Source organism: Meleagris gallopavo, chromosome 16, assembly GCF_905368555.1.
Source record: "Meleagris gallopavo chromosome 16, MGAL_WU_HG_1.1, whole genome shotgun sequence".
NCBI lineage: Eukaryota > Metazoa > Chordata > Aves > Galliformes > Phasianidae > Meleagris > Meleagris gallopavo.
The window spans coordinates 12,330,386-12,353,908 of NC_139419.1; the positions used below are offsets into that span (position 1 = coordinate 12,330,386).

The window sequence follows — 23,523 nt, forward strand, 5'->3', positions numbered from 1 at the left end:
GGACGGAGTGGACTGAGAAGTCAGCCCACATACCAGCCTGGAAGCAAGAAGTTCTAACTGCACAGCGTTAATGCTCTCTTCAACATGCTCAACTCTACTCCAGCAACATTTGCCTCATCTTAGGATGTCACTACACGTCACTTGCCCAGGACATATGCCTGTGTTCAGACACAACATAAAGTAGTTAGGAATCTTGTAAATGTTTTCGAGGTACAGTCATCGTGGGAAGAGATTCTAATCAAAGCTTGTGCTTAGCCTCCCCGCACTGGCAGTGCTCAGGTCAGCTACTATCAAGGAAAAGTGAAGCCTTTATGCACGATGTACTCTGAGCCCTAAAAGGGCTTGGTGCTAAGCGTAAAGTAAGGCCAAACAAAGGTGCAGCAGGCTCTGGACACAGCAAATCCAGTTTTGTAAACTGATCACAAAGCCCTGGAAAGCTGCACACTAGCAGCCTTGGTCAACATCTACCACTCTCAAACATCACAGATACCACGGCACACCCTCTCCCCACACACAGGAAACACCAGCTACAATTAGCTGACTGACCAGCTCAGGTACAAATAGTGATTACAGACTGCACAGCAGTTGCTGCAAGCTATTATTTGTTCTCCAGTACCACTCCTGAACTCCAGTTTCATGTCAGGACCCCACTGTGCTAAGTGATATATAAACACAAACCAATGACCCGTGGAAATATTTACTTATACAGTGATAAGGACGGAAAAGAGAAGTCATTTACCTTTTCAAATGCAGCCAGAAGAACATGGGCATGGCCTGTCACCTCAACCACCACTGCAGAAAGACAGAACACTCCTGGTTAAACACTGAAAGCAGCACAAGCATGATATCAGCATGAGCTGAATTTTAGTCAGATTTTAGAATTTGTACTTTTTAAACTGATACCACCTTCACCTCATTTTGCAGTTTAAAAGAAGGAAGACTGGGGACCCACAGACCAGTCAGCTTCACCTCAGTCCCTGGGAATGTGATGCAACAGCTCATCCTGGAAATCATTTCCAGGCACGTGAAGGAGAAGGAAATTGTCAGGAGTAGTCAGCATGGATTCACCAATCGTCAGGCCTGACCAACCTGATAAGCTTCTATAATGAAATGACCAGCCTGATGGATGAGAGGAGAGCAGTGCATGCTGTCCTCCAGGACTTTGGTGTGGCATAAGATACTCATAGGGAAGCTGCTAAAACACAGGATGCTTAAGAAACACTAAGACAAAGAGTTCAGTGGTATTCTGTTCTCTCCTTATATTCTTGGCTGTAGTTACCTGAATTTACCACAGAGAAACAAATCTCTCAGGTTTAACAGCAGCTGGCAGCCCTTCCAGCCCCAGAACTTACTACTTTATTATAGTCTAATCCTACATGCTTGTAAACCTTTATTTCTCATATTTCTGGACAGCAAAACATCTCTGTCCAGTTATCAGATTATTTTTTCTCCGGTGACAAATATCCCATCTTCCTCTTCCAAACCAGAAGCCCCCCTCTCAATCCAACAGCATTCACAAGAGGCCATCAGAGGTTTCTGTATACTGCATCCATGACCCTACCAGCAAAAAAAGCCACAGGGAAACACAGGTGCTAAACAGAGGAAACCAAGGCACAATCCTGACCTCTTTGGCTCAGGACTCCACAGTTCAGCTCCAATTGTCTACATTTTGTCTAACTATGATCACTCTGTGGAAATGGGAGGTCTTGGAGGAATCTCCAAAGGAAGGAAAGGTATGCCACCACCCAGCCCTACCTGGAATACCGGTGCTGTGGTCAGCACATGCAGAAGAGCAGATAGGCAGCTCTATGAACTCTGTGCCAGAATGTTAACAGCTGAAGAAAATGACTCCCGTGATGTCTAAAAAGGGATGGGAGCTTGATAGCTTCTTTGGGGGCCCCATGAACAGCAAAGGCAAAACAGGAACCATTCACTGGACTGTGGCACAGAGACGGTGTTTGGAAACAGCAGTCTATGGAACAGGAGTCCAGGACTGCAGATTTGCTAGGTAGCCAAGAATGGTCACAGCAATGAGGATGTGATCGGGAACACAGTGGTATCCAGAACAGAGGCTAGAACTGGGATTTCACCTGCATGCTCCCTCCCTGCCAGACAAGAGCTAGTCTGTTCCAGATCACTGAGTAAATGAAATGCAGGTCCCTCACTGCAGTCTGAATAGCTAAGGAAGAGGTAACAGACATGGCTTCCCTTCACATCCTGTTCATTCAAGCAGCACATATGGCTGGAGCAGCACAGCACCTTCCATCCCTTAAGGATTTCTGCACCTTTACTGAGAGCAATTCCACAAGCAGGAATAAAGAGTGCTAACACTGCAAGCGTACATTCGTCAAGGAACACAAACATCTCCCTGGCAGAAATCAGTCCAAACCAACATCTTGCTGACTGCTATTTTGATTTCCCATTCAATTTTAATCATTGCAAGTAGTTACAAGCTAGCTGTCATTTTCCAGGTACTCCAAACACACATGTCTAGCTCCTGCCCATCTCATCAGTAAAAGAGAACCATAACACACAGCAATTTCTCCCAATCTAGTTCAAGTGTCACGTATTTTTGTGGTGATATTCTTTCCAGGAGAGGATTTAAACGAAATTGTGTTTCCAGGCTATTAATATAGATGACAGTTCACTGTTGGCTAAGAGCTGACATATTATATGCATAAATGTATGCTTCCCATGCTGCCTCCTGTTCTATTTTTGGTCTTTCTCAATATGTCTAACATAAGAAAGTAGAAATACATTGGCAAAAGTTCATCAAATAGTGGAAGTTGTTTTTTTATCTGTGGTCAGGATATATATGTCAATATTACTAACAGCACCTGAAATCAGTAAAAACAGATGCACTCTAAAAGCAATTTCTTTTATGTTGCACTACATGTGTTAGTCACACTTTAAATTGGTTCATCCAGTTCTGTTTGCTTGGAGGACTGTAAAATAATGCAGTGAACTTCTGTGCACTTTCACATAGGAAGCAGAGCACACAAACTGCAATAGGCAATACAATCTAAAAGGGATTTTTTCCTTTCTGATTTTTCTTCAGTTTGGTACAAGAAGTTGCAAAAAGCAGAAGGAGAATGCTGGTCCTGCTGAGCACAACAGCCCTCAGTTGTAGGGAACACGTGAATTTCTTGTGCCCCTTTCATCACCAGAGCTCAGAATGAGTGCAAACACACAGAGCCCAAAAGCACACACACCCTAAGGAAAACACAGCACAAGGTGATTAACAATCTAAACATTTACTGCCCACTCTTCTCTAAAAGGGCAGTGTGCTTTAAAAGTAACCAGCAGTATTATTTACCATCAAAAGTCATGCTCTTTTATTAATATCATTCAACTTCCTTTGGGAAAAAGAAGATAATTTTGAAGTGCTGAATTAATTTGTATGTGGTTGAACAGTGGCCTGAGGATTTCAAAGCGCTTTCTTTTCTTCTGAGAGTTCCTCAGCCCTCCAGACAGCTCTAGCTTTCAAAAAGATGATTCAAACCTCAAAGAGGTAGAAGAGACAAACTCCATCCTTGTGTTACAAAACAAAGCAAACACAAAATTAAAAGAGAGAGGGAATCATTTGTTCCAGTTTGGGCCTGACTGTGGTGAAAGAGCCAGCACCTAACCCTAGCTATCCTAAACCCCACTCCAACACTAACTGCCCAGCCAATTTTCCTGCCAAAAAATCAAGGTTACCTTTAAAAGCATATCTTTATGTAAGAGCCTGTGATTAGCTCGACTCTTTTAATGAAAGAAAGTGATGGTGAATTCCTGAAATAATTTGATTCTGAAAGGCTCCCCACACCTTTGCTGCTTGCAAAATGTTTTTGCTTTTGCAGAACGAGGCCTCCCCTGAAGGGTCACTTAACATCCACCTAGAGAGAAGACCGAGTGAGCATATGCCGTGCTTACCATCCCCTTCATCCACCACTGCTCTGATGACCACTGGAAACACACCACGGTCCAAGTCAAAGTTCAGCTGAGAGAAAGAAACAACATCAATTTAGACAATGCACACCAGGCCTGTCTGAAGACTTGCAACAGTGTTAGCAATAAAAGAATGAAGTTACAGATACCAAGCTTTCACCTGCAAGGGCAGCAGGCTCTCCCACTAAAGGCTGTGCCACCACCCCAGCTGTGCCCAGAGATTATGAGGCTTCAGGAAGCACTGAAAGCAGAATTCTCTGCATTATTTGTTGATCATTTAGCCCTTTCTGAGGGGCTGCAGAGGCTGTAAGGTCCCCTCCAACTCAAGCCATTCCATGGCTGTAGAACAGCAGTACGCATTATGCTCCCTAAACCACAAAAAAACAACCCTTATACTTGTATGAAGTTCTTGAAGATGTAGAAAGAAATCTGCAAAACTTCAAGCTCACACTGCACTTTGAAGAAACACCAGACTGATTTCCATCTCTTTGCATGTTATGAAGCTCAGGTCCCTGACCTTCTAATAGATGAGAGTGAAAATTTAAGAGTTGAGAGTTTCCTTGAGTGCAAGGAAAATAGTCTGAATTTCTTCCTTTGTCTTGCACTTCATTAAAGCACTTCAAAAGCTACGTGTGATCTTATACACGCAAGAAAAATACAACCTTACAAACACTGTCCTATGCCAAGAACAGAAGTGGCTCACAGACTGGACTTCTAGTGTTTCAATTAATTACTGATTTGGTTTTCTTGTCTCATCTCTTGCCAAGAGAGAAAAAGATGTCCTTTCACCATGGTGCTCCAGGCAGTCTGTTTCCAGTTTCCCAGTGAAAGCTGAGACTCACTTCAAAGCGCCACGGGGTCCTTCAGGTGATGCTTTGGGGCCTCCTCATCTTTCCTCACCCTCTGCACTACTGGAGCCGTGATTTCCTCCATTAAGGTTCTCAAAAGATACACCAGGAGGATAATCTCAGTCACCGGCACAAATGGCAACCCAGAACACCAGACTGGATGCGAAGCAACCCTGACAGCAAGCCTGGCATAGCTGGAAATGGTTCCACTCTGGATGAACTACATCTAAATGCTGATAACTGTACGTGGACATGATGTACCTTGGCATCCATCCACCAACAGGCCACAGCCCACTGCTCACGTGGCTGCACCTCTGCTACTGGCTGCATGCTTTGGTCTACAACTCACAGCCTCCCATGGGCTGTGTGGAAGCAGAGGCAATCTCAACCCTACCGCTCTTCTGCCAGTAGTTGAGTGGCTCAAAGGCACACGATCTGAACGTTTTCTAGAAACAGCTCCTAGCTGCATTATGCACACAGCTGCTCAAATATGCATATCCAACTCTAAATGGAAAGCACGTGCTGGAAGACCTTGTGGGTTGAGTCCTGCTGTCTCAGATATTCTTCAAACCTGAGGGATGCAGATTTTCATTCTTTGTATGATGATTTTACATTTTATTCCTCCTTCAAGTGACCATAATCTCCTTTTAAAAGAGCAGAGTAACACAGAGAACATAAAAGCATCATTTAACATCTCAGTACTTGTTAGATGAAACTAATAGGGCTGCTACTTTCTATCCTGCATTTTTGAGCTATTATAGCATACCAGAGAAGGAGAAAAAAATAATTGAGGACAGCTGATTAAGACTGCTGAAAGAAGCTTAAGGCCTTGCTTTGCTTCCTGCTCTGATTAATTACTGTAACACAACAGCTACTTTTTGTCCATATGGAAGAAAAGTCACATCACAGTAAAGCAACCAACTGTGGTTGCTTTACCATGTAAATTATTGCATTCTCAAACAAAAGGCCTCTTTAATGGTTCGTTTCCCAGTCATTTTTAGGGACTCGAAAATAACTGCCAACACAAGCCTTACACTATAGCTCACAAGCAAACCAGTGTGTTATGAAAACAAAGTAAAAAGTGTGTTTTTATAAGGTTTTTATAAGGTTTTTCCACATAGCAACTCAACATAACACTATTTTCCATTCTGCTGACCAGCCAAGAACTACATCATCTCCAAGCATTACACTGAGCAAAAACGTGAAAGAAATCTCTTTTTTTTTTTGTTGACAACACCAACAATGAAGTAGGAGGGCAATCTGAACACGTAACTGTACACAGCTGAATGATAACACTCAGCCAGCTGTCAGATAAAAGCACTTCAGGGGACAATTAAGAAGATTTAGCATTATACTGGATTTGAGAGAAAAATACCAAACAACGTACACACACAGCCAAAGTGGGGAAAGAAACTTCTGAACCACAGTGTTTGTCCCACATTGTCTCAACAACCAGAGCCCCCATGAAAGCAATGAAAAAGACCAGAGGATGCGGCAGAATCGAGTAAAGGGAGCTAGAAACTTACTTTTCCACTGCATCTCCCTTCTCCTTTAAGCTGTCAAAGGGACGTGACTTTAGTACTCAAATTAAAACCTTGCTGCCAGGAACAAAAGTGAAAACCAAGCTTCCCGGTTCTTTAAGAAAGGGATCTGAGCTCCTACTTTCCAGTTCTCTCAGATGACAGAAGGGGTTGAAAAGCAGCTCTTCCAGGCTTTTGTAGGCTGAACTTGTGAAATCATATATTGGCAGAGAAACCAGGACATCAGGAGGCCAGACTCTGCAGGCTCCTGCTAACTGCCACAGCACTGTTAAAGCACACGACTGATTCTAATTAAAACTGCAACTCCAAAACAATAGCTATTCAATCTTTTCAAAATACATGAAAGATGACTTTTCTTTCTTTCCTTTTTTCTTTTTTTTATCTTAATTTTTTAATAGGTAGTGTTTCCTATTAGGGTTCACATACACAATGCTCTTATACAAGGCTGGAGAAGAAATGAGCATTGTATTAATTTTGACCTGGGAGAAGGTCTGCAGGAACAAATGTATTAGCAGTAGCTACAGGCCAACTCCTCTGCATGAGGAATGTCTCAGGACAGCTCTGCACAGAGGAGGGCAAACAGCAAAGCCTTTCTGCCTTGTGTAACATGCAGGGAAGCCCCTGGGCCAACGTTTAGAGGCTCAAGAAGCAGAGTTACTGCCTGGACTGGAATTCTGCAGAGATACCAAAATTAATAGGACTCCACAGATCTTGCTATGTAGTAAAAGCCACAGAGCTTAATTAAAACCAAACCTTCATCTGTTTGCAGTTATGGGTTAAAGAAAAATAAAAGGATGAAGGCATCCCCTTATTCGGCATTAATGAACCAGTGTGGATCTGCCCCAGGAGGGAGAGTATCCCCTCACTGCACGATACTGCTTGAGCTAATAATGCAGGACACAGCCCTTAAATAGAATAAGACTTTTTTAGAACAGCAGACTCCAAACTACTTTTTCACTCCCATCAATATAACAATTTTGGTCATACACTCCTTGTATATATATACATATATAAATTTATGAATTATCAGCATTTACTGCTGAAGTTCTTCTCACACCCTAATGAATTGTCTTGCATGTATCCCATTGTGGAGACCACTGGAGTCTGGTCTAAATGACAAGCAAAAAAAAGAAAGGGGGAGATGAAGACAGACCCTTTCAGAATCTTTATCAGCTTTGTCCCAAGGTAACCAGGAAAGACTTAGCAAGTGAACAGGAGCACATTTGTTTCCACAAGTTCTCTGGCTGACAGGGAGAACAAGGCTGAAGAGCGTAGGTTCCCCTGGGAACAGCTGTGCCAATCTCTGCTGTCTCCCTCGTATGCCAGCTGTTGGGATGCCAGCTGATCAGCGTTATCAGAAGTTGCTTCTTTCAGTTTCTTTTCTTCCCTGTTTGCCTTATCTTTTTGCCAAGTTCCCAGGCAGTGTTCATATCTGCTCCTCCCAAGGCCCTGTTTGTCTCACACCCACAAAACGTGCCGTGGCAGCTGTGAGTGCAAATCTTCCAGCCATATCTCAGTGACACTAAACAGAGGCCAATGCTTCTGGAGCAACAGAGTTGTGGAAAGAAGGCAATGTGAAGAAAAGACTTACCTCGTCATCCTTCCAGTCTGAGAAATCAATCTTGAAAGAAGGCAGGGAGAATTGCTGGCTTACCCCTCTCTTGTAATGAACCGTCTCAGACTGCAGAGAGGGATTCTTTGTGCTGTATCTGAAGAAAGGGGTAAAAGAAGACTTGCTGTAACAAGTGATTGCTCTCTGCTAGGCTCTCATTCATTCACGCCTGTCTGCCTTCCAGGAATCACAAGTGGAAGCTCTAAGAGGCAGAGCTGGCAGGGGCTGGCAGCCATTCACTGGGAATACAAAAAGGGGAGGGAAAGGGAAGAAGGTGAGCATGGAGAGGGAAAGCAGCACAGAGAGGCAAGGTCGGATTGGATGCATACTGACCTGCCTGGAAACACTGCATGTCAGAGGAGCCTTGGGGTGCAGCAGCCTAGCAAAAGCTAGCTTGCTAAATCCAGAGCCAAAGCAATGCTGGCTTCCCACCCAGCACACAGTTATCTTCTGCAGGAAACCCAGGAAGAACGAGGACTGATCTAACAGCAGCATCACACAGCAAGGCACTAAGAGCTGCCCTTTGCCTCTGCAGGACAGGACTGCAGTGAGAAACACTACTTGGCATAGGGCCATTCTGGAAAGCAAGGTCCATTCAGACCAATTCCCCAGCTCTTTACTCCTCACATACTTCCCTAGAGGTTCACAGCACCAACAGCACTAGAGAACCACCAACCAGTCCTCTATGCCAGCCTCCTAGAGAAGTCACAACTCTCCCACTTACCCAAGGGCCATCAATGAAATGCAACCAAGTCCCAGCACTGCCAGGCTGGGCCAGATGCCTCTGGGAAGTGAACCAGAGCTAACATCCAGCATCTCCTGCATCCAGAACCCCCAGCACTGTCTGCCCTAGAAAATATATTTCACTACATAGAGCACAGCTTACAAGGGGCTGCAGTGGCAAAACAAGATTTTATGCTCCTTTCTGCCACGTGATCTCTGAACTATGCCAGCTCTGGCACAAAGGAGCAGGCAGTGGACTATAAAGCAGGGTGGGAACATCCAAAGCTGGTTTTACTACCGCAGCCTTTGTGCTGTTGAGCTACTAACACTGTGTTCAGAGCATACTGACAAAACAGAGAGAAAGATCCCTCGCCCAACAGGCCTACACTGCAGAAACAACAGACCTCCACAGGCCCAGTGATAGACAGGTCTAACTCCAGTTCTACAAGGAAGATGTTAACCCATCACAATGATAGGATGATGTCTCTCCTACACTGATTCTGACTTCCAGGGCAGAGTTTCATAAAGTGAGACTTGGGAGAATACTGCCCTCCAGCCACTGCAAAGATCTCTGAGCAGTCAGAAGCTCTGGTGACTGCTGAAACTTAACTGCTACTGGCCATGACTGACCAGACAGCCTGGGACAAGTGTCACATTAGAACCAAGAGCTCTAGGTTGAGTTTTTCCTTAATTCAAGCTGGGATATCACAAAGTATTCCCTGCCAATCAGCTTGGCATATTTTGCTGATAACAACTCTCAAACGATAAGGTGAACAGTGCTGCTGCCAGCCTTGTAAAGAGGACAACACCAGAAGATACAAAGGCATCGCTTCGCTGTGGACCAAATCAGTATGGAGTGCTGTCAGGTAAAGCAGTTAACAAAGCATGCACAGAAGCACAAAAAGACCATCCTTGCTTGTAAAACGATTCAGTACTCTGGAGGACATTCAGCTGTTCCAAAATGCAGACGCAGTTTACAAGCCGCCAGCTGTGTAAGCAGAAGTTGGAAAGCTCCAATTAGTATCAGCCTAACTAGACTTTGTGGAGGAGCACAGCACATCAGAAGAGGATGGCAATGCAAAGCTCTTCTACATCAGGCATAATGCCTTCTGGTTTCTCTGAGCTGGGAGCAGGAGGGCTGGATAGCTCACCTCCAGAGGTGGTGAAGGAAGTGTTGTGGGAAAAGCTCAAGTTGCACAGTCAGCCAGTAACTGCAGAACTGAGCATCACACCTGAGACTGCACATCTAGTAGAAAAGACCAGGCTGCAGGATAGCAGAGGTGATTAGTGAAGACACATCTGAGCCTTAATATTGTACAAGAAGCTATTTTACGTTAAAGGACCTGGATGTTGAAATGGGATTGGTGCATGTGCACAGACTTTGTAATGGATAAGACATCACAGTCAGCACTGGCTGGAGGACAAGGCGCAGCAATAACTGCTCTGCTTCTGCAGCAAATGCAGCTCTTGCTTTACTTACCATAACTATTTAACACTTACCTTCAATCTTGCTTTTGGAGCTTAACTTTCCTCAATCTCCCTAGCAACACCTCTGCAGCAAGGCCTACTTTGTGACTTTTTAAACACACTTCTAGCAACCCTACCACTGCATTCCCCTCTCCAAGCAGAAGGGGAAGGCAGGGCACATTCCCAGCCCCAGCTGATGCAGAGCCCAAAGATACCCTGCCCATGCAGGAGGCTGGGTTGAGCCAGGCTCCCAGCACCCACACAAACTGTTCTAGGCCTCCCAACCCGATGTCAGTGCACAGAGCTCACAGGGATGGCTGCCTGCCCTCCAGGGCTCATTACCCAACACACAAATTTAAAGCATAGTTATTAGGATGCATTTTGCAGCTGAGGCACTAAGAACCTGGATACCAGATGATGATGGATATTTAATTCCTCTCAAACCAAGAGAAAAAAAATAGGTTCTCCATTGGCATAATCTGCCTTTCCCTGGAAAACTGGTGTAGTTCCAGCAACCTCTGAGGATCCATGAGGAGATGGTCTTCAAGGTTTGCCACAAGATCAACGTTAAATTCTGAAAGGTCACGATGAAGATCAGGACCATCATGTGCTCTCTGCTCTTCTTGCCAAGGTAGATGCATTGACAATACATTACCCTCAAAGACTTTTCTGAACAGCACTACAATAGTGCTGCTTTACTGGAAGGTCTGACCCCATCCTTTGCATTTAAAGCACGGTGTGGGAGAGATCAGGATGACAGATCTTTTGTATGTGAATTACAGAGCGAGCAATTGAGTGAAGTTTTATTTACTGCGTTGTCAGGCGCAATGAATAGAGTATGCCTTTATCTAGCTCCTTTTGTGGCTCTCTCAAAGCTTCCCAGCTATGCAGAGGCACAATTCTCCCTGTGCAGCTGGGAAGGAGGGGAATGACTTATCTAAGGTGACAAGAGAGGAACCTACTGCAACCGAAGTGCAGAGGAGAGTGGAGGTCAGAGATGGCGTGGATGCCTGACATAGACAGTGTGCTTATTGAAGAATATAAGGAATCCAAGAAACTAACTGAAATTATTCCCCAGCTCTCACTCCTCTGCCCTCAGCTGAGAAGCACTTCCTACCTGCATGCAGTTGCTCAGTCCACGGCTCAAACAGACCAGATTTGCTACTGGGCACCTGTAGACTTCAATTAGCTCCCAAACCACGAGGAGCAAGGTAGTGTTTGGGAACCTCTGGCTAAGATGAGTGAATCTGCTGTTGCTACACTCTCATTAGAGAAGCAAGATGAACATGCAGGGGAGTCTCCCTCTCACTCCTCCCTAGGTCGGGGCCTGGGGAAGTTTACAGCAGGGCATCAGTCCCAGCTCTAGAGGGTACTCAGGAACCAGCTCTCCTGCTGCTGCAGCATGCAGCTGCCTGGCAAGCTCCACATCCTCAGTGAAGAAGGAGCCAGTCACATTCTGCTGGTGTTCAAAGGGTCCAGGAGCTGATGTGGAGAAAGTACATTGTTCCCTCTCCCTTCTATCTGCACATTTCCATTTCATCTTTGGACAGGATCTGAACAAGTGAGTTTTTGGGGAAGAGGGAAGTTGAGCAAGTGTCCCCAGTAACTCAAAGTGATTTTTTATTGATAAAAGAAACACTAACAAAATGTAAGAAGGCCGTAGCCCTGGTTCACAGCCGGAGTTAGGCAAGATCCAGCACCAAGAAACTCCTACACAGAGTCTAGAAGTTGTGGGTGCTCAGTTGGTGCACTGCAGTCTGCAGTCACTGCCACGCACACTGTTCTCCTCTTCCCCTGCCTCCTCACAAGATTTGGTTTCCAAGCCACGCCAGGAGGAAACAAACACCTTACCATGCAATGAAACCCTGCCATCCAGATCCTGTTCCAGCACCTGCAGCCATCTCACTTGAGCTCATTGCAGGGAGAGCTGCACTCCTGACTCTATCCAGGCTTCAAAGACGGCAACTTACAGAACAGCAACAGAGAAAGGCACAAAGGCCAGAACCCTTATTAAAGACAGAGGGCTTGTCTGTTCAATGAAATCTACACAATTTAGCTTTTCAGCATGTGAACTTTGTACACTACAGTCCCTTGGGGACTGGTGCCTGCATAGATCAAAGCAGGCTTTGGCTGTTAAGGCTTGTGCCGAGCAGAAAAAAGCTCTGCCTCTGATTTCTTCACATTGAAGAAATCTCTCTGTGCAAAGAATTCATATTAATCACCACAGTCCACAGCCAAAAGCAGCATGAGCACCTTTCAAAGGCTCTGAACAGACAGACAGAGGCTATTGATTAAACAAAGGAATATGAGTGCTGCTGTCTCTCCTACACAAGCTTTAGTGAAAACGGCCATGCGCAGAGTTACACATTTCAGTCGGATTTCATTTTGTGAACTACCTATTCAAATCTCCACATGCAGACAAAATACATCATGTATTGCAGTGTCACATCCACTTCAGTTTGGTAGAATGTTTGTAATGTGTAGCAGGCATTGCAGAACAAGCAAGGGAATTAGACAAAAAAAAAATTCCAGCACGCCCATTTGCGCATCAGCAACACAAACAGTAATCCTGAACAAGGGTGAAGACTAGCAGAGCTAAACTGTCATGCTTTCATTGTTTTCTCTTTATAATAAAGAAACATAGTATTGGCAACATTACTAGGACAAGAAAGAGTACCATCTCTGTCCAAAGAGGAAGGTCTTCGTCATAAGAAAGGACTGCAAAAACTCACATCTCTTATGTCACATTTATCAGCAGCTCATGATCTGTGCACATTGCTCCTGCCCTAAGAGCTGGCTGCCTTAAGTGCTTCCAGCTGGTCTGACTCCTTCCCCCGAGGAAACATCCACTGCTGCCATGTTATAACTACACAACCCTTCCTGCTAGTCAGCAAGATATTCACAGCTGGAAAAGTCCTGGGGGCCCTCCCAGGAACCTAATAGTGTGTGCATATCAAGGCTGTGCCAGAAAAGGAAAGGATACATTCACTGAGCACACAAAAAGAGAATACGTGCATCTCTTTACCTGCTCCCAAAAGCATATTTGTCTCCTACAATAAATCTGAAGGTACAAACACACAAACCATTCACTGCAGAAAAAAGCTGGCTATAAACCGAAAGTCCTTCAAGTATTCTCTAGGAACTGTTAGCACTGCAAGCAATACAGACTGTCTTATCATTTCTCTGAGGGACAGCACAGACTTACGGGTGATCACTAGCAAGTAGCTGATGTAGCTCACACATCTGTGTGCTTGTGCCTCCCTACGCTAAGGCAGGGATCCTCATACCCAGGTCCCATCCCAGTCATCCCCTGCACCCCTCCTCTCTGGCCCGCCCTTAATCTGTGTGCTCCACAATTTGCCCAGCAGAACAAACCCAACCGCTCCGTAATCCCCAATCCCTAAAATATCCTCCTGACCCAACACCCCATGTTCTTCTTCCCTCCAAATGTCCCGACAGGGCAGTTTCTCAAAATCAAAGAAAATGGACACAACCACAACAATACATAAAACTGAGGATAACAGGGACACTGAGCTGTTCAGAAGCAGGTTGCCATTAATTCCATTAATGCTGTTAAAAAGGCTCCAGACATAGATAGATCTGGTCTGTGTTATGCTCTGGGTCATTTACCAGCTGCTCCTCCAAGAACTAACATGTTTTCATCTACAGGTTCTTCAAGCACACTCTACCTGGACAAGAGATATTCAGACAGTCAGAGCAGTGGTCCCCTCAGATTTAATCTAATACCCATGTTGTTTAAGAGGCTGCTACTGTACCTGCACTAGCACCAGAAAGTACTGGACACCTTTCCCCAGATACATACATACACCATCTTCACACTTTATTGGTCAGCTACAACCCCACAATGGTAACAACAGCTTGCTGTGAAATTCAGAGTTCAGTAGCTCAGGACAAGATGCAGATACTGGTTGGGAGATGTGTTCAGCTGTACTGCTTCCCAGCCAAGATCTTGGCAACACATCTCCCAACATCAGTACCTGGGAGTGTGCTGAACACCCTCTAAGGCAGGTCAGTACAGGCAGCATAGGCTGATGAAACCTGCAGCTTTTAGATGGAGCCCAAGCAGTTCTAGGAGGAAGACTCCTGGATTGCAGAAACACTTTCTTCTCGTCACAGAGACTGGCTGTTCATAAAGCCAGGCCCACAGACCACAGGCAAAGGGAATGCTGTCACTCCAAGCTGAGCAAAAGCTTGACAACAAGCAATGCCTCACCTCACTGAGAGCCACATCCCCTCCATCCTCCCACTCCAAATTGTGTGAACATGATGATGTTCCCAGCTGCAGTTTCACAGAAGCACTGATGCTATCAGGTTTGGATGCTATCAGGTTCGGCAGTTCCTCCAGCAAAGAAGCAAAAATAACTTGCCTAGCACTTCTAAGGAGCCATGCTGCAGGCCAAGGACTAGGAGGAAATTTCTGTGTTAGAAAATGGTCCAGAAAGTTTCTCCCATTTTAGGAATTAGCATCAATTTAGGAAAGTAGAAGGAAAAAAAAAAAAAGCGTCTTTATAACAAAGCAGTCTTCTTCCCAATCAAGTGCTGCACAGCAAGAAATGCAGTTTTGGATTTACATACAGTGTAGTGCAACTCTTGCACACATTTGTTATTTAAATGTAGGTGTCAGCACCAAGAGAAATTGAGAAAAAGAGAAAAGTACCACCTCACGTGGAGCGAAGCTGCATTCCTAGTGCACTAAAAAGGCACTCTTACAGTTTCCTCTACTTACAGCTTTTTCCCCACTAGAACTTGAAAATAATAAATCAAAGTAATTATAGCACTGTCCTTTCAGAACTGCTTTGCAAGGCTGAAATCAGAGCTTCAAAAGGTTTTTACTAGCAGCCAGCAAATCCAGAGAAGCAGAGATGCCTAATTTGGGCAGCTGCAGCTAGCCCCAAGATGTGCTTCATGAGCCACTTCCACATGGAAAAATAGCCTGGGTTGAATTAAAGCAGCTTATAAAGTCTATATTTGTATCTCACTTCCCCCAGCCCCTACTACCTACACATCTGCATGAAATCAGGATCATGCCTTCAAAAAGTTTACTGGCTTCTAGCACAGCATCCCACACCCTATTTTTCTATAACATTTATTGTGCAAGAACTCCAGAGCAGAAATAGACAGCTCATCAATTCTATACTATGAGGAAGTTAAACTATGATTTATTAAATAAAAGGACAGCAGTGGAAGCAAGAGCTGAATCCAAGTGCTTTGACTTTCAGCACGAAGGGTTAGTGCTCTGGGAACTGCTTCCATCCTAACAGGGCAACTCGGTCACATCAGCCACATGTGGCAAAGAAATGAGCACTGACCACAGATCCTGGTTTCATGCAGAGGCAGGTAAGGTTCTCCTTCATCTCCTGAGCAGAGATCCATCTTTTGGTGAACCATGGACAGGGTGGATTAAAAACTTTGTATTTAAAAATATATTTTTTTATCTGAAGTTGAGAGTTATGTTAGCTTTCAGAGACTGTACCTAGGAATTCAATTTAAAAAGCAATTAGGTAATTCATGGCTGTTGCATAAGCTTTAAAAAACAGACAGCAGAACAAGAGGAAGCCACTGGCTTAGTGCATGGTATGAAATTTCAGTAAAATAGCATCCTTTTAAGTGAACCAGAAACTGTGTTTTCCACCTCCAATCAATGGACAGAGTTCCTAGTTACAGAAGTGAACACAGTCCAGAAACAATAAGCTCTATGCAGTAGCTACAACAGCAAATCCACCCTGGCCATGGAGGCCTTCAGTTCTTCCCATTAGCCCATAATAGTTTCCCTCTTGGGATGAAAACCAAGGAATGCTCTGCAAGGCAGCACAAGGGAAACTAGCTGCCTGTCCACGCTGTACCTGTATTAGGAAAAGAGGACTTCAATCTCCAAGGTTGCCATTCCAGCACTTGACTAGCACTAAATTCACAGGAAACCTAAGGACCTAAGAGACAGAACATGGAAACTTCATCAGGATTTCTAAGGCACCCTGCTGCATTCTATTTAGATTCAGTTTCTCAGAGCTGGAGGGATTTTCTGAGTTTGTCAGGAGGGATTTTTCAATCACTTAAAAGGATCTAATTAATTAACTTAATTAACAATTAACTAAGCAGTCACAATCTTCAACAGAAAAGAGAGGCTTAACAAAATCCTGGACCACGACATCCTCCAGTTTGGAGGAAAGCACATCTGGATGGAAGCACTGAAGTCGTCTCATTTCTAAAGCCACCTTATTCTGATCATTAGTGAGATGTTTATACTTTGTATAAAGCACATGAGCCACTTCATGGTTTGTCATACGTATTTCTCCCTGCCGAAACCTCTACAGATCACTTAAATAAGCCATGACTTCACCCCCAAATCAAGAGCACCACTGCAGAAGCCATCAGCACTATGTGCACAGAACTCCTGATCAGCCAAAAGCCTCTACTAGAAAAAGCCAAGAGCTTTTGCAGCCTTTACCCATAGAACAAGAAGAACTTTTTGTTCCATGGTTACTGAAGTCTGCAGTCATGTACCAGCAGCTCAAGTGTGCCCAGTGCACACAACGAAGAGCAAGTTTCAGCCACCATAGCCCTCAGTGAAGGGAGGAAATTTTTGTAATCTTAGAGGACACACACAGTGTTGATTGGAATGGTTTAAATGCGCTCACTTGGATAAAAAGGCTTTGAAATCTGCAGAGATACATTACTACAGTGAAGTATGTGAGGAAGATTCCATGGATGACACCCAGACCACTCTTTTTACAGCAAGCCAAAGGTTAGTCTGTACCTGACAGAAAACATACAGGCAGGGTTTCTGGGCAGAAAATGTTCCTGACAGCCTCTTTACAACACCCTGTTTTGAGGTAGTCATTTACTCCCAAATGGGACTTTGGATAGGTCTCAGTTCCTCACAGACTCACATGTACATGTCAAGCTGAACTCCTCTTTGGTGGCCCAGATGCTCCCACTCCAGGGAACACAAAAATCCATTCAGTGGTGTGATCTGGAAAAACAAGTCGTATTTGGAGAGGAGGGTATTTGCTTCTGTAATTTTGTAAATCATCTTGCTGTGTGAAAAAGCACACAGCTGTGAGTTCCTCTCCTTTGTTGCACACAAAATGGTTTCCCCACATCCAAAAGACAAACCAATGTGGGAACAAGAGAGGAAATTGGCTTTGTGAGGGAAGGAAGTGAAAGCAATATTCAAAGCTATCAGAGTATATAAAACAGAAAGAGAATCCACTTTCCATCATCTGCAGCAGCACTGCTTCACAGGCAAGAAAGGAAAGATGTTTGCCAGGCTCCTCACCTGAGAGGTTCTGTACCCCTCCAAGAGCCCACAAGACCAAGACTTACACGGCCATGCCACCAACAAACTCCTCCGTAGCCTGGCAGTAGATTGTGATGGCAACACGAGCATCTGCATCAAAAGTGAACTCCAGGCTGTACAGGACTTTCTGCTTCCCATTCTCCTCAGTAGGACTGTCCACATCATCTTTATACCTGCAAAAGAATGCCGAGGATTAGAACACATTTATGAGGTATTTCATAGCTATCAAGTTCACTCTGAAAATCAGAATAGGAATATTCCAATGTAAGTGCTCTGGGCAGAAAAGTCATCATGGGCTTCCATAATGCCCAGGAAATTTCCGTTCTTTCCTCTGAGGAAGGTTCTTCCAAGATTCTTCTGAAGTTATTGAAGTGAATTACGTAACAATGATGTTGAGAAGTCTCATCCAGTCTTACAGCCGTGGAAAGAGCCAAGAAGGTCAACTACTGAACATCGAACTTTAGGAAAAGCAACATTCTTCACGACTGAGAGGTACATACATTTATTATATGAACAAAAATTAACACATTCAATTGCATCAGGTACATGATAACCTATTCAAGAACGAGTATTTCAGTGAACATAAAAGGGAGCAATAACTTGAGTTTGGGCTACTGGACAGCTGGATCCCACTGTGTGACGGCCGACCGCCACAACAGAATATTACTCCTCCCTCCTGCTAAAAACACAGGCAACAAATCCAGTGGAAAAGGAGGTATGAAGCAGGAAGGCTGCAGGGCAGCAAGATACAGATGTGGGTGAGCTGTGAGTGCCAATGGCCAGGAAAACCAGCAGATTCTGGAACAAACAGCAAATGCAACATACCATGAGAAAAGCTCCCCTTGTCCTTAAGCACCAAATGACAGAAAGACACGACTCACTGGCAGAACAGAAGCAGATTCTCATACGTTAATTCAAACCCCACTGTAATTCTACAACTTCAGGTCCAACAGCTGGTTCATGTATTATGTAGTAATGGTGAATGCAGCAGGTTGGCTTTGAGAAGCGTACCACAATACTGCTCTGCTGCCCACCCCAGCCTCACTGCCTGTCACTATGAGCTTAATTGCCAGGATGCCTGGGTCACAGCCAGGCAGCTAATCTATTCAGGAAAAGCTTGGCACCATCTCTAAGTTCACAGTATTAATTGGCCTCTCCCCTCGTTAAACAGCCTCCACAAACATGCTGCACTGCTGAAAACACTCTGAAATAGGCTAGGCACACCTCCATCATTCAATCTAAAAATTGTCAAGGGAATTCATATTTATCAAGTTCACTGAGACGTAATAACTGCTGCCTAATTAAGAATTCTGGTATGAATTTTACTTAACACACTAAACAAGAATGAAATGTTCTGCTTCAGCCAATTAATACAGAAGGCACAAAATAAAATTTAAGAGCAGTACAATCAAATACCAAACATGCACATTTGTACTAATGTGACCTCACTAAATCTCTTGGGAACCTGCCTTAGCAGGAGGGGTTGGGCTAGAGGATCTCCGGAAGTCCCTTCCAACTCCTCCAACTCCGTGATAAATACTGCATACACTTGCATTTCTGTCTGAAAGACTCAAAGCAAGACTTTTGCCAGCGGTTCACTCAGGTCGGAGGAGTAAATCAAGTTAGAATACGTCCAAACTGCTAGTACAAAAAAACAAAACAAAACCCAGGAATGGGCAGACTAAATATCTGCAGCAGCCAGGAGACAATAAACAGTAATAGAATGAGTATTCTGTTGTACGTGAGTATTCCATGAGTACTTTCACACAAGCAGGTGACATTCAAAGAATAAAATCATAGCATTTCAAGGCTGTGCACAGGAAGCATTCTAGCCATAGAAAATATGATTGTAGCTTCGATATTTTGTGCTGGACCAATGTGAGAAGACAGAAGGCAACAATCCTCTTATCCATTTGCAAGTGTTGTGCATGTCCAGAGAAAGCAGCAACACGAGCTGCAAATTAGCTCTTGCTCTGTGGTCCTTTGCTGATCCAAGGTAGGCAGCAAAGGTCAAGAGGAGCAAGATCTCCAGGCTAACATGCACCTGCCAGTCCTCCAGAAGAAGTAGGGTAAGGGAAAGCCAGCACTTGCTTCATGCAGGCACTGATGGTGGTTAGCCAGCTCACCTGCTCTCATTGCACACAGAGGCATAGTTGCTGATCAACACAAGCCTAGATACCCAGAATAGCCCCAAGTAACAAAGTGGGATACCTGCAGGAGGGTGGATCCCACAAGAGCAAGATGTCAACAGTAAAACCATTCTCTGTTTTGTCTTCTTAGGGAAATCATTTTGAGCACCCAGATTCCCTTATCACCTTCCTGCTCCCAGGTTCACTCCTGCAGCTCCCAGCCAGCACTCAGAACACGTCCCCACACTTGTAAGTAGGAAAGGGTGAAATCTGGACTAGAATTGATCTGGCACTCTGGCTAACCTAGTTACTACAACCTAGTGCTTGGTGGGCAGGCTTCTGGAGAGGGCACTGCTGCAGAGTAGTAGAGTCGCAGACCTGTCTGCCTGCAGTAGCATCACTGGAACAAGGGGCAAAGCACACATTCTGAACAGCAGCAGCCTCAGTAAGGCTGCCTGCACATCTCCCATGGTGACATACTGGTGCTGGAGATTAATGAAAACATTGGCCACATAACAAGGAGTCATGTGATAAAAGGCTGCAGCTCTGCCAGCCAGCAGCTGAATCAGGGGACAAGCAAGGACTACCACAGTGCATACTTTGAGAGGCAGAGACATTTCATGTTCCACCTTATGGTGCAGGATGTAAACTTCAGGGGATCAACAAGACAAAGCCACACATTTTGCATTCCGCCCATCTTTGCAACAAATGTGGCATACAAGGAGGTGGTTCAGGAGTTTCAAGAGCCCTTCTGTCTCCATCTGTACTTGAAGTTTACAGTGTACATGTTAGTCTAGCCCTACAGGCAGTGCTGATGTGAGGTGGCCTCAGATGCGTGCACTAATTTAGAAACCAGTGACTTTGTTAGTGTGCCTTTTGGTCATGCACACAAGTTAATTACATAGCCTTAACAATCACACGTTCAGAGCAGAACAGACCGACCACCTTGAGGACAAATAGCTGATCCAATGCTATGATGTAAAAGTCAAAGCAGGCTGACCAAGGGAGCTGAGGCCACTTAGTCTGACATCCCTTCTGGATAAAACAGTGGAACTGCTGGAACTTTTTGCTTGTCTGTTAAAGAATTAAAAGATAAAAATATAATTAACAGCAGCATGTTACAGAAATGGGTCAAGTCGAACCTGATTTGATCTTATGAGGAAATGAAAGGTTTTGAACAACTCCATAGACATGCATTATAAATGTTAAGTATTGTGTGAGTTTGCAGCATGATATACACTCATAAATGCATTAAGTCAGTGTTGAGGCAGTCACCAATCGAAGAACTGGCTGCCATCTCTAGCAGTGTTCACATTTCTGTTCCACGATGCTCTACTCAAAATCCAAAGCCCACACTGAAGAAGAGTGGCTGAGCCAGGGGGCTCCTGCTCTGTGAAACACTGCCTCGGAAGCTGATCCTCCTCCTGCAGCGGGAGGTACTTTCAAGGTATGAGCAAGCAGCCTGTTCCTGCCCATCAGGTGCTACAGCTCTGAAAGGCAGCTCCCATGCCAGGGCCAAGAAGGGCAACAAGACAGACACAAAACCACTTTCTTCTGTCAATGCTTAACAGCGAAACTCATGCTGCCCTCCTCTGAGGTCTGCAGACCCTCATCCTGTTAGAAATTAAGCACTCGCATGGGCATCAGAGACTCACAACTCCAACATCAACATCCAGAGGACTGCTGCTCCTCTCCAAAGCTGCTGGAAATACTCAGGATTCAGCAAAGCTCAGAACTTTGTCTGGTGACAGCAAGGCAGGAAACCCAGAGTGCACATTTCTTCACCTTCTTCCATTAAGCTCTACATTCCAAATTATGAATCAATACTCTTTTCACAGGAAAACAACCAATTTTCAGTTAAAAATAACAAGCAAAAATAAATGGACTGTGGGGATGTTCAGAGTCTACTTCATACCAAGACACTCAGTTCATTGGTACCTTATTTACTTCTGGGAAGAATCTCCAAGCCTTAACCATTAACTGCCAATGAACTAAGCTGGAGGGGGCAGCAAGTGTCTTTATGTGTACACAGGGAGAAATGAAAAGCCTGCAGTAAAGAACAGTTGAAAAGCACATGACAGAACACGTCCTTAAGGACTGGCAATTAAAATCCCATTTTGGGTCTACGTTGGTATAAAATAAAATAGAATAGTGTTGGTGGTGCTGTTGTCAGCTCTAACACAGCAGTACAAGAGCCTGTGAGAGCTCATGAGGCAAAGAACTAGAAGTACTGGGAATCACAGGGAGGCAAAACTAAGATAATGCCAAGGTACATAGATACTACATCTCAAATAGTCCAGAGCTGCAACTCAGCTTGGCAGGGCGTGAAATCACAGAAAACAGAATGATAGAACTCTATGAACTAAACTAAACCCCACCAACAACTCCTCCGTTGTACTGTGGATGTTTGAAAGAAGAATGAAATGCCCTTTCCACAGCAAGTCTGGGAAGAATGTGAGACTTTGTTCCAGAAGAGAACTTCACAGCCCTTAGCTGAAAAAGCTGGACAGCATTCAGAACAGTTTGCCAACAGTTACTTCTTCAGAAGTTCTCTCTTTTCCTGTTCAACTGATTTTGAAACAACAGGTATCATTCATTTAATAACAAACAAACAATGTCAGTTTTCAGATAAAAACAAACTGGAGGTTTTGCATGGTTATGACTCAACTGACTCACATTACACCACGCTCTCAGAATCACCTTGGCTGAGAGCTGAACCTGGCCCCCTGCCACCCCTCCAACCCCGTGTCCATAACATAGAATTCAGAGACTCGAGGATCTCTGGGAAATGCTTAGCCTGGACATCTGCCCAGGTGCTCAGACCAAAACAAAGCACTGTGTGCTGGGTCTCTGCTCTTCAGCCATCTGTGTGATAGAAGGCAGCCTCAAGTCCAAGTGTTAACCACTGCATCTAGTCCAGAAGTCACATTTTTGTTAGCGTGGCCTTTGATCTCAGTGTAAAGCAGTGAAAGGTAATAGATCTCCAAGACTATCCAGAACTCCTTTCCCTACTCATGGGATAGAAGCCATTTACATTAGTACATAACAGCAGGACCAAACTTTGTCTTGGCAGCAGGAGGAAGCTGAGGAAGTTTCACTCAAAACCAATCAGTGCTCCCTGCCAGTGATTTGCACCAGGAGCAACTACTTTCTGGCTTCTCTTTACACAAGAATGCAGAAAGGAATCTGTCTGAAGAGTTTACTGACCCGACTAATATGTTCCATTTGTGCTAGCAATAGCAGGCAAAATTCAAGGCTTTGTTTACCACTCTGTTCTCTTTGTAGAGATACATACTGGTCCTCTCTGAAAATACAGATTGCTTAAGTCCAGGGACGAAGAAGCACGTGAACTGCCTGAAAACTCTGATCACAGTGGTACCCAGAACCTTCTGAATACATCTACCAACAACGATCTGGGATTCAGCTGTCCCTCTAAACCATATGGAACTGACAGTTTGGCTCCAGATGCTCCAGATCCCTGGGCTGAATGAAATGAGTTCAGGCAGTAACGGTACCTGACGAGGCGGAGAGAGTCCTTGCGGATATTCACCAAGCTTCTCAGTGTCTTCACGGGCTCATGGGGAGCTGGGGTCACATATGGGAACTGAAATAGAAAAGCAAATGATTGTTGTCTTATTATTACATAAGGTAGCAGTACGTTACCCTCCAAACTATTTACCCAAATCAAGAAACATTCATCTAACTCCGAAGAACAGTGACAGAATTGTATTTACAGATAAATCAAGCATGTTTCAGAGTGGAAATTCTGCTCTGGCCAAGCACACCAGGGGTATGTCCCTTAACAAGGGCACTCTCATAAGCTCTTTTTCTGCACTCTGAAACTGCAGTCTAGAAAGCCTCGCTCTCACAAGATTTTATTTTCAGTACAGAAATTACCTCCAGCCTGAGCAGAAGATATGCTGCCCTTTCACATGTATTACAGAGTGCAAACAGT

The 23,523-nt window shown here is 44.5% G+C and overlaps 1 protein-coding gene and 1 long non-coding RNA gene across 5 annotated transcripts in view; both read right to left on the reverse strand.

The window, feature by feature from the left end:
- The window catches only part of MGRN1 (mahogunin ring finger 1), a 47,770-nt gene that overhangs the window by 17,615 nt on the left and 6,632 nt on the right, over nucleotides 1-23,523 (reverse strand). For all 4 annotated transcript variants that reach the window (XM_085238090.1, XM_085238088.1, XM_085238091.1 and 1 more), the window contains exons 3-7: nucleotides 23,084-23,172; nucleotides 17,466-17,612; nucleotides 7,911-8,028; nucleotides 3,916-3,982; nucleotides 740-792 (exon numbers count right to left, since the gene is read on the reverse strand). In XM_085238090.1, coding sequence (XP_085094216.1) covers nucleotides 740-792; nucleotides 3,916-3,982; nucleotides 7,911-8,028; nucleotides 17,466-17,612; nucleotides 23,084-23,172 — 474 coding nt within the window. The remainder of the gene's footprint in view (nucleotides 1-739; nucleotides 793-3,915; nucleotides 3,983-7,910; nucleotides 8,029-17,465; nucleotides 17,613-23,083; nucleotides 23,173-23,523) is intronic.
- Nucleotides 17,928-23,076, reverse strand: LOC146543259 (uncharacterized). Its single transcript, XR_014886899.1, has 2 exons — nucleotides 20,514-23,076; nucleotides 17,928-18,237 (listed from the first exon to the last, which is right to left on the reverse strand). It is a non-coding gene; the product is annotated as an uncharacterized LOC146543259 (long non-coding RNA).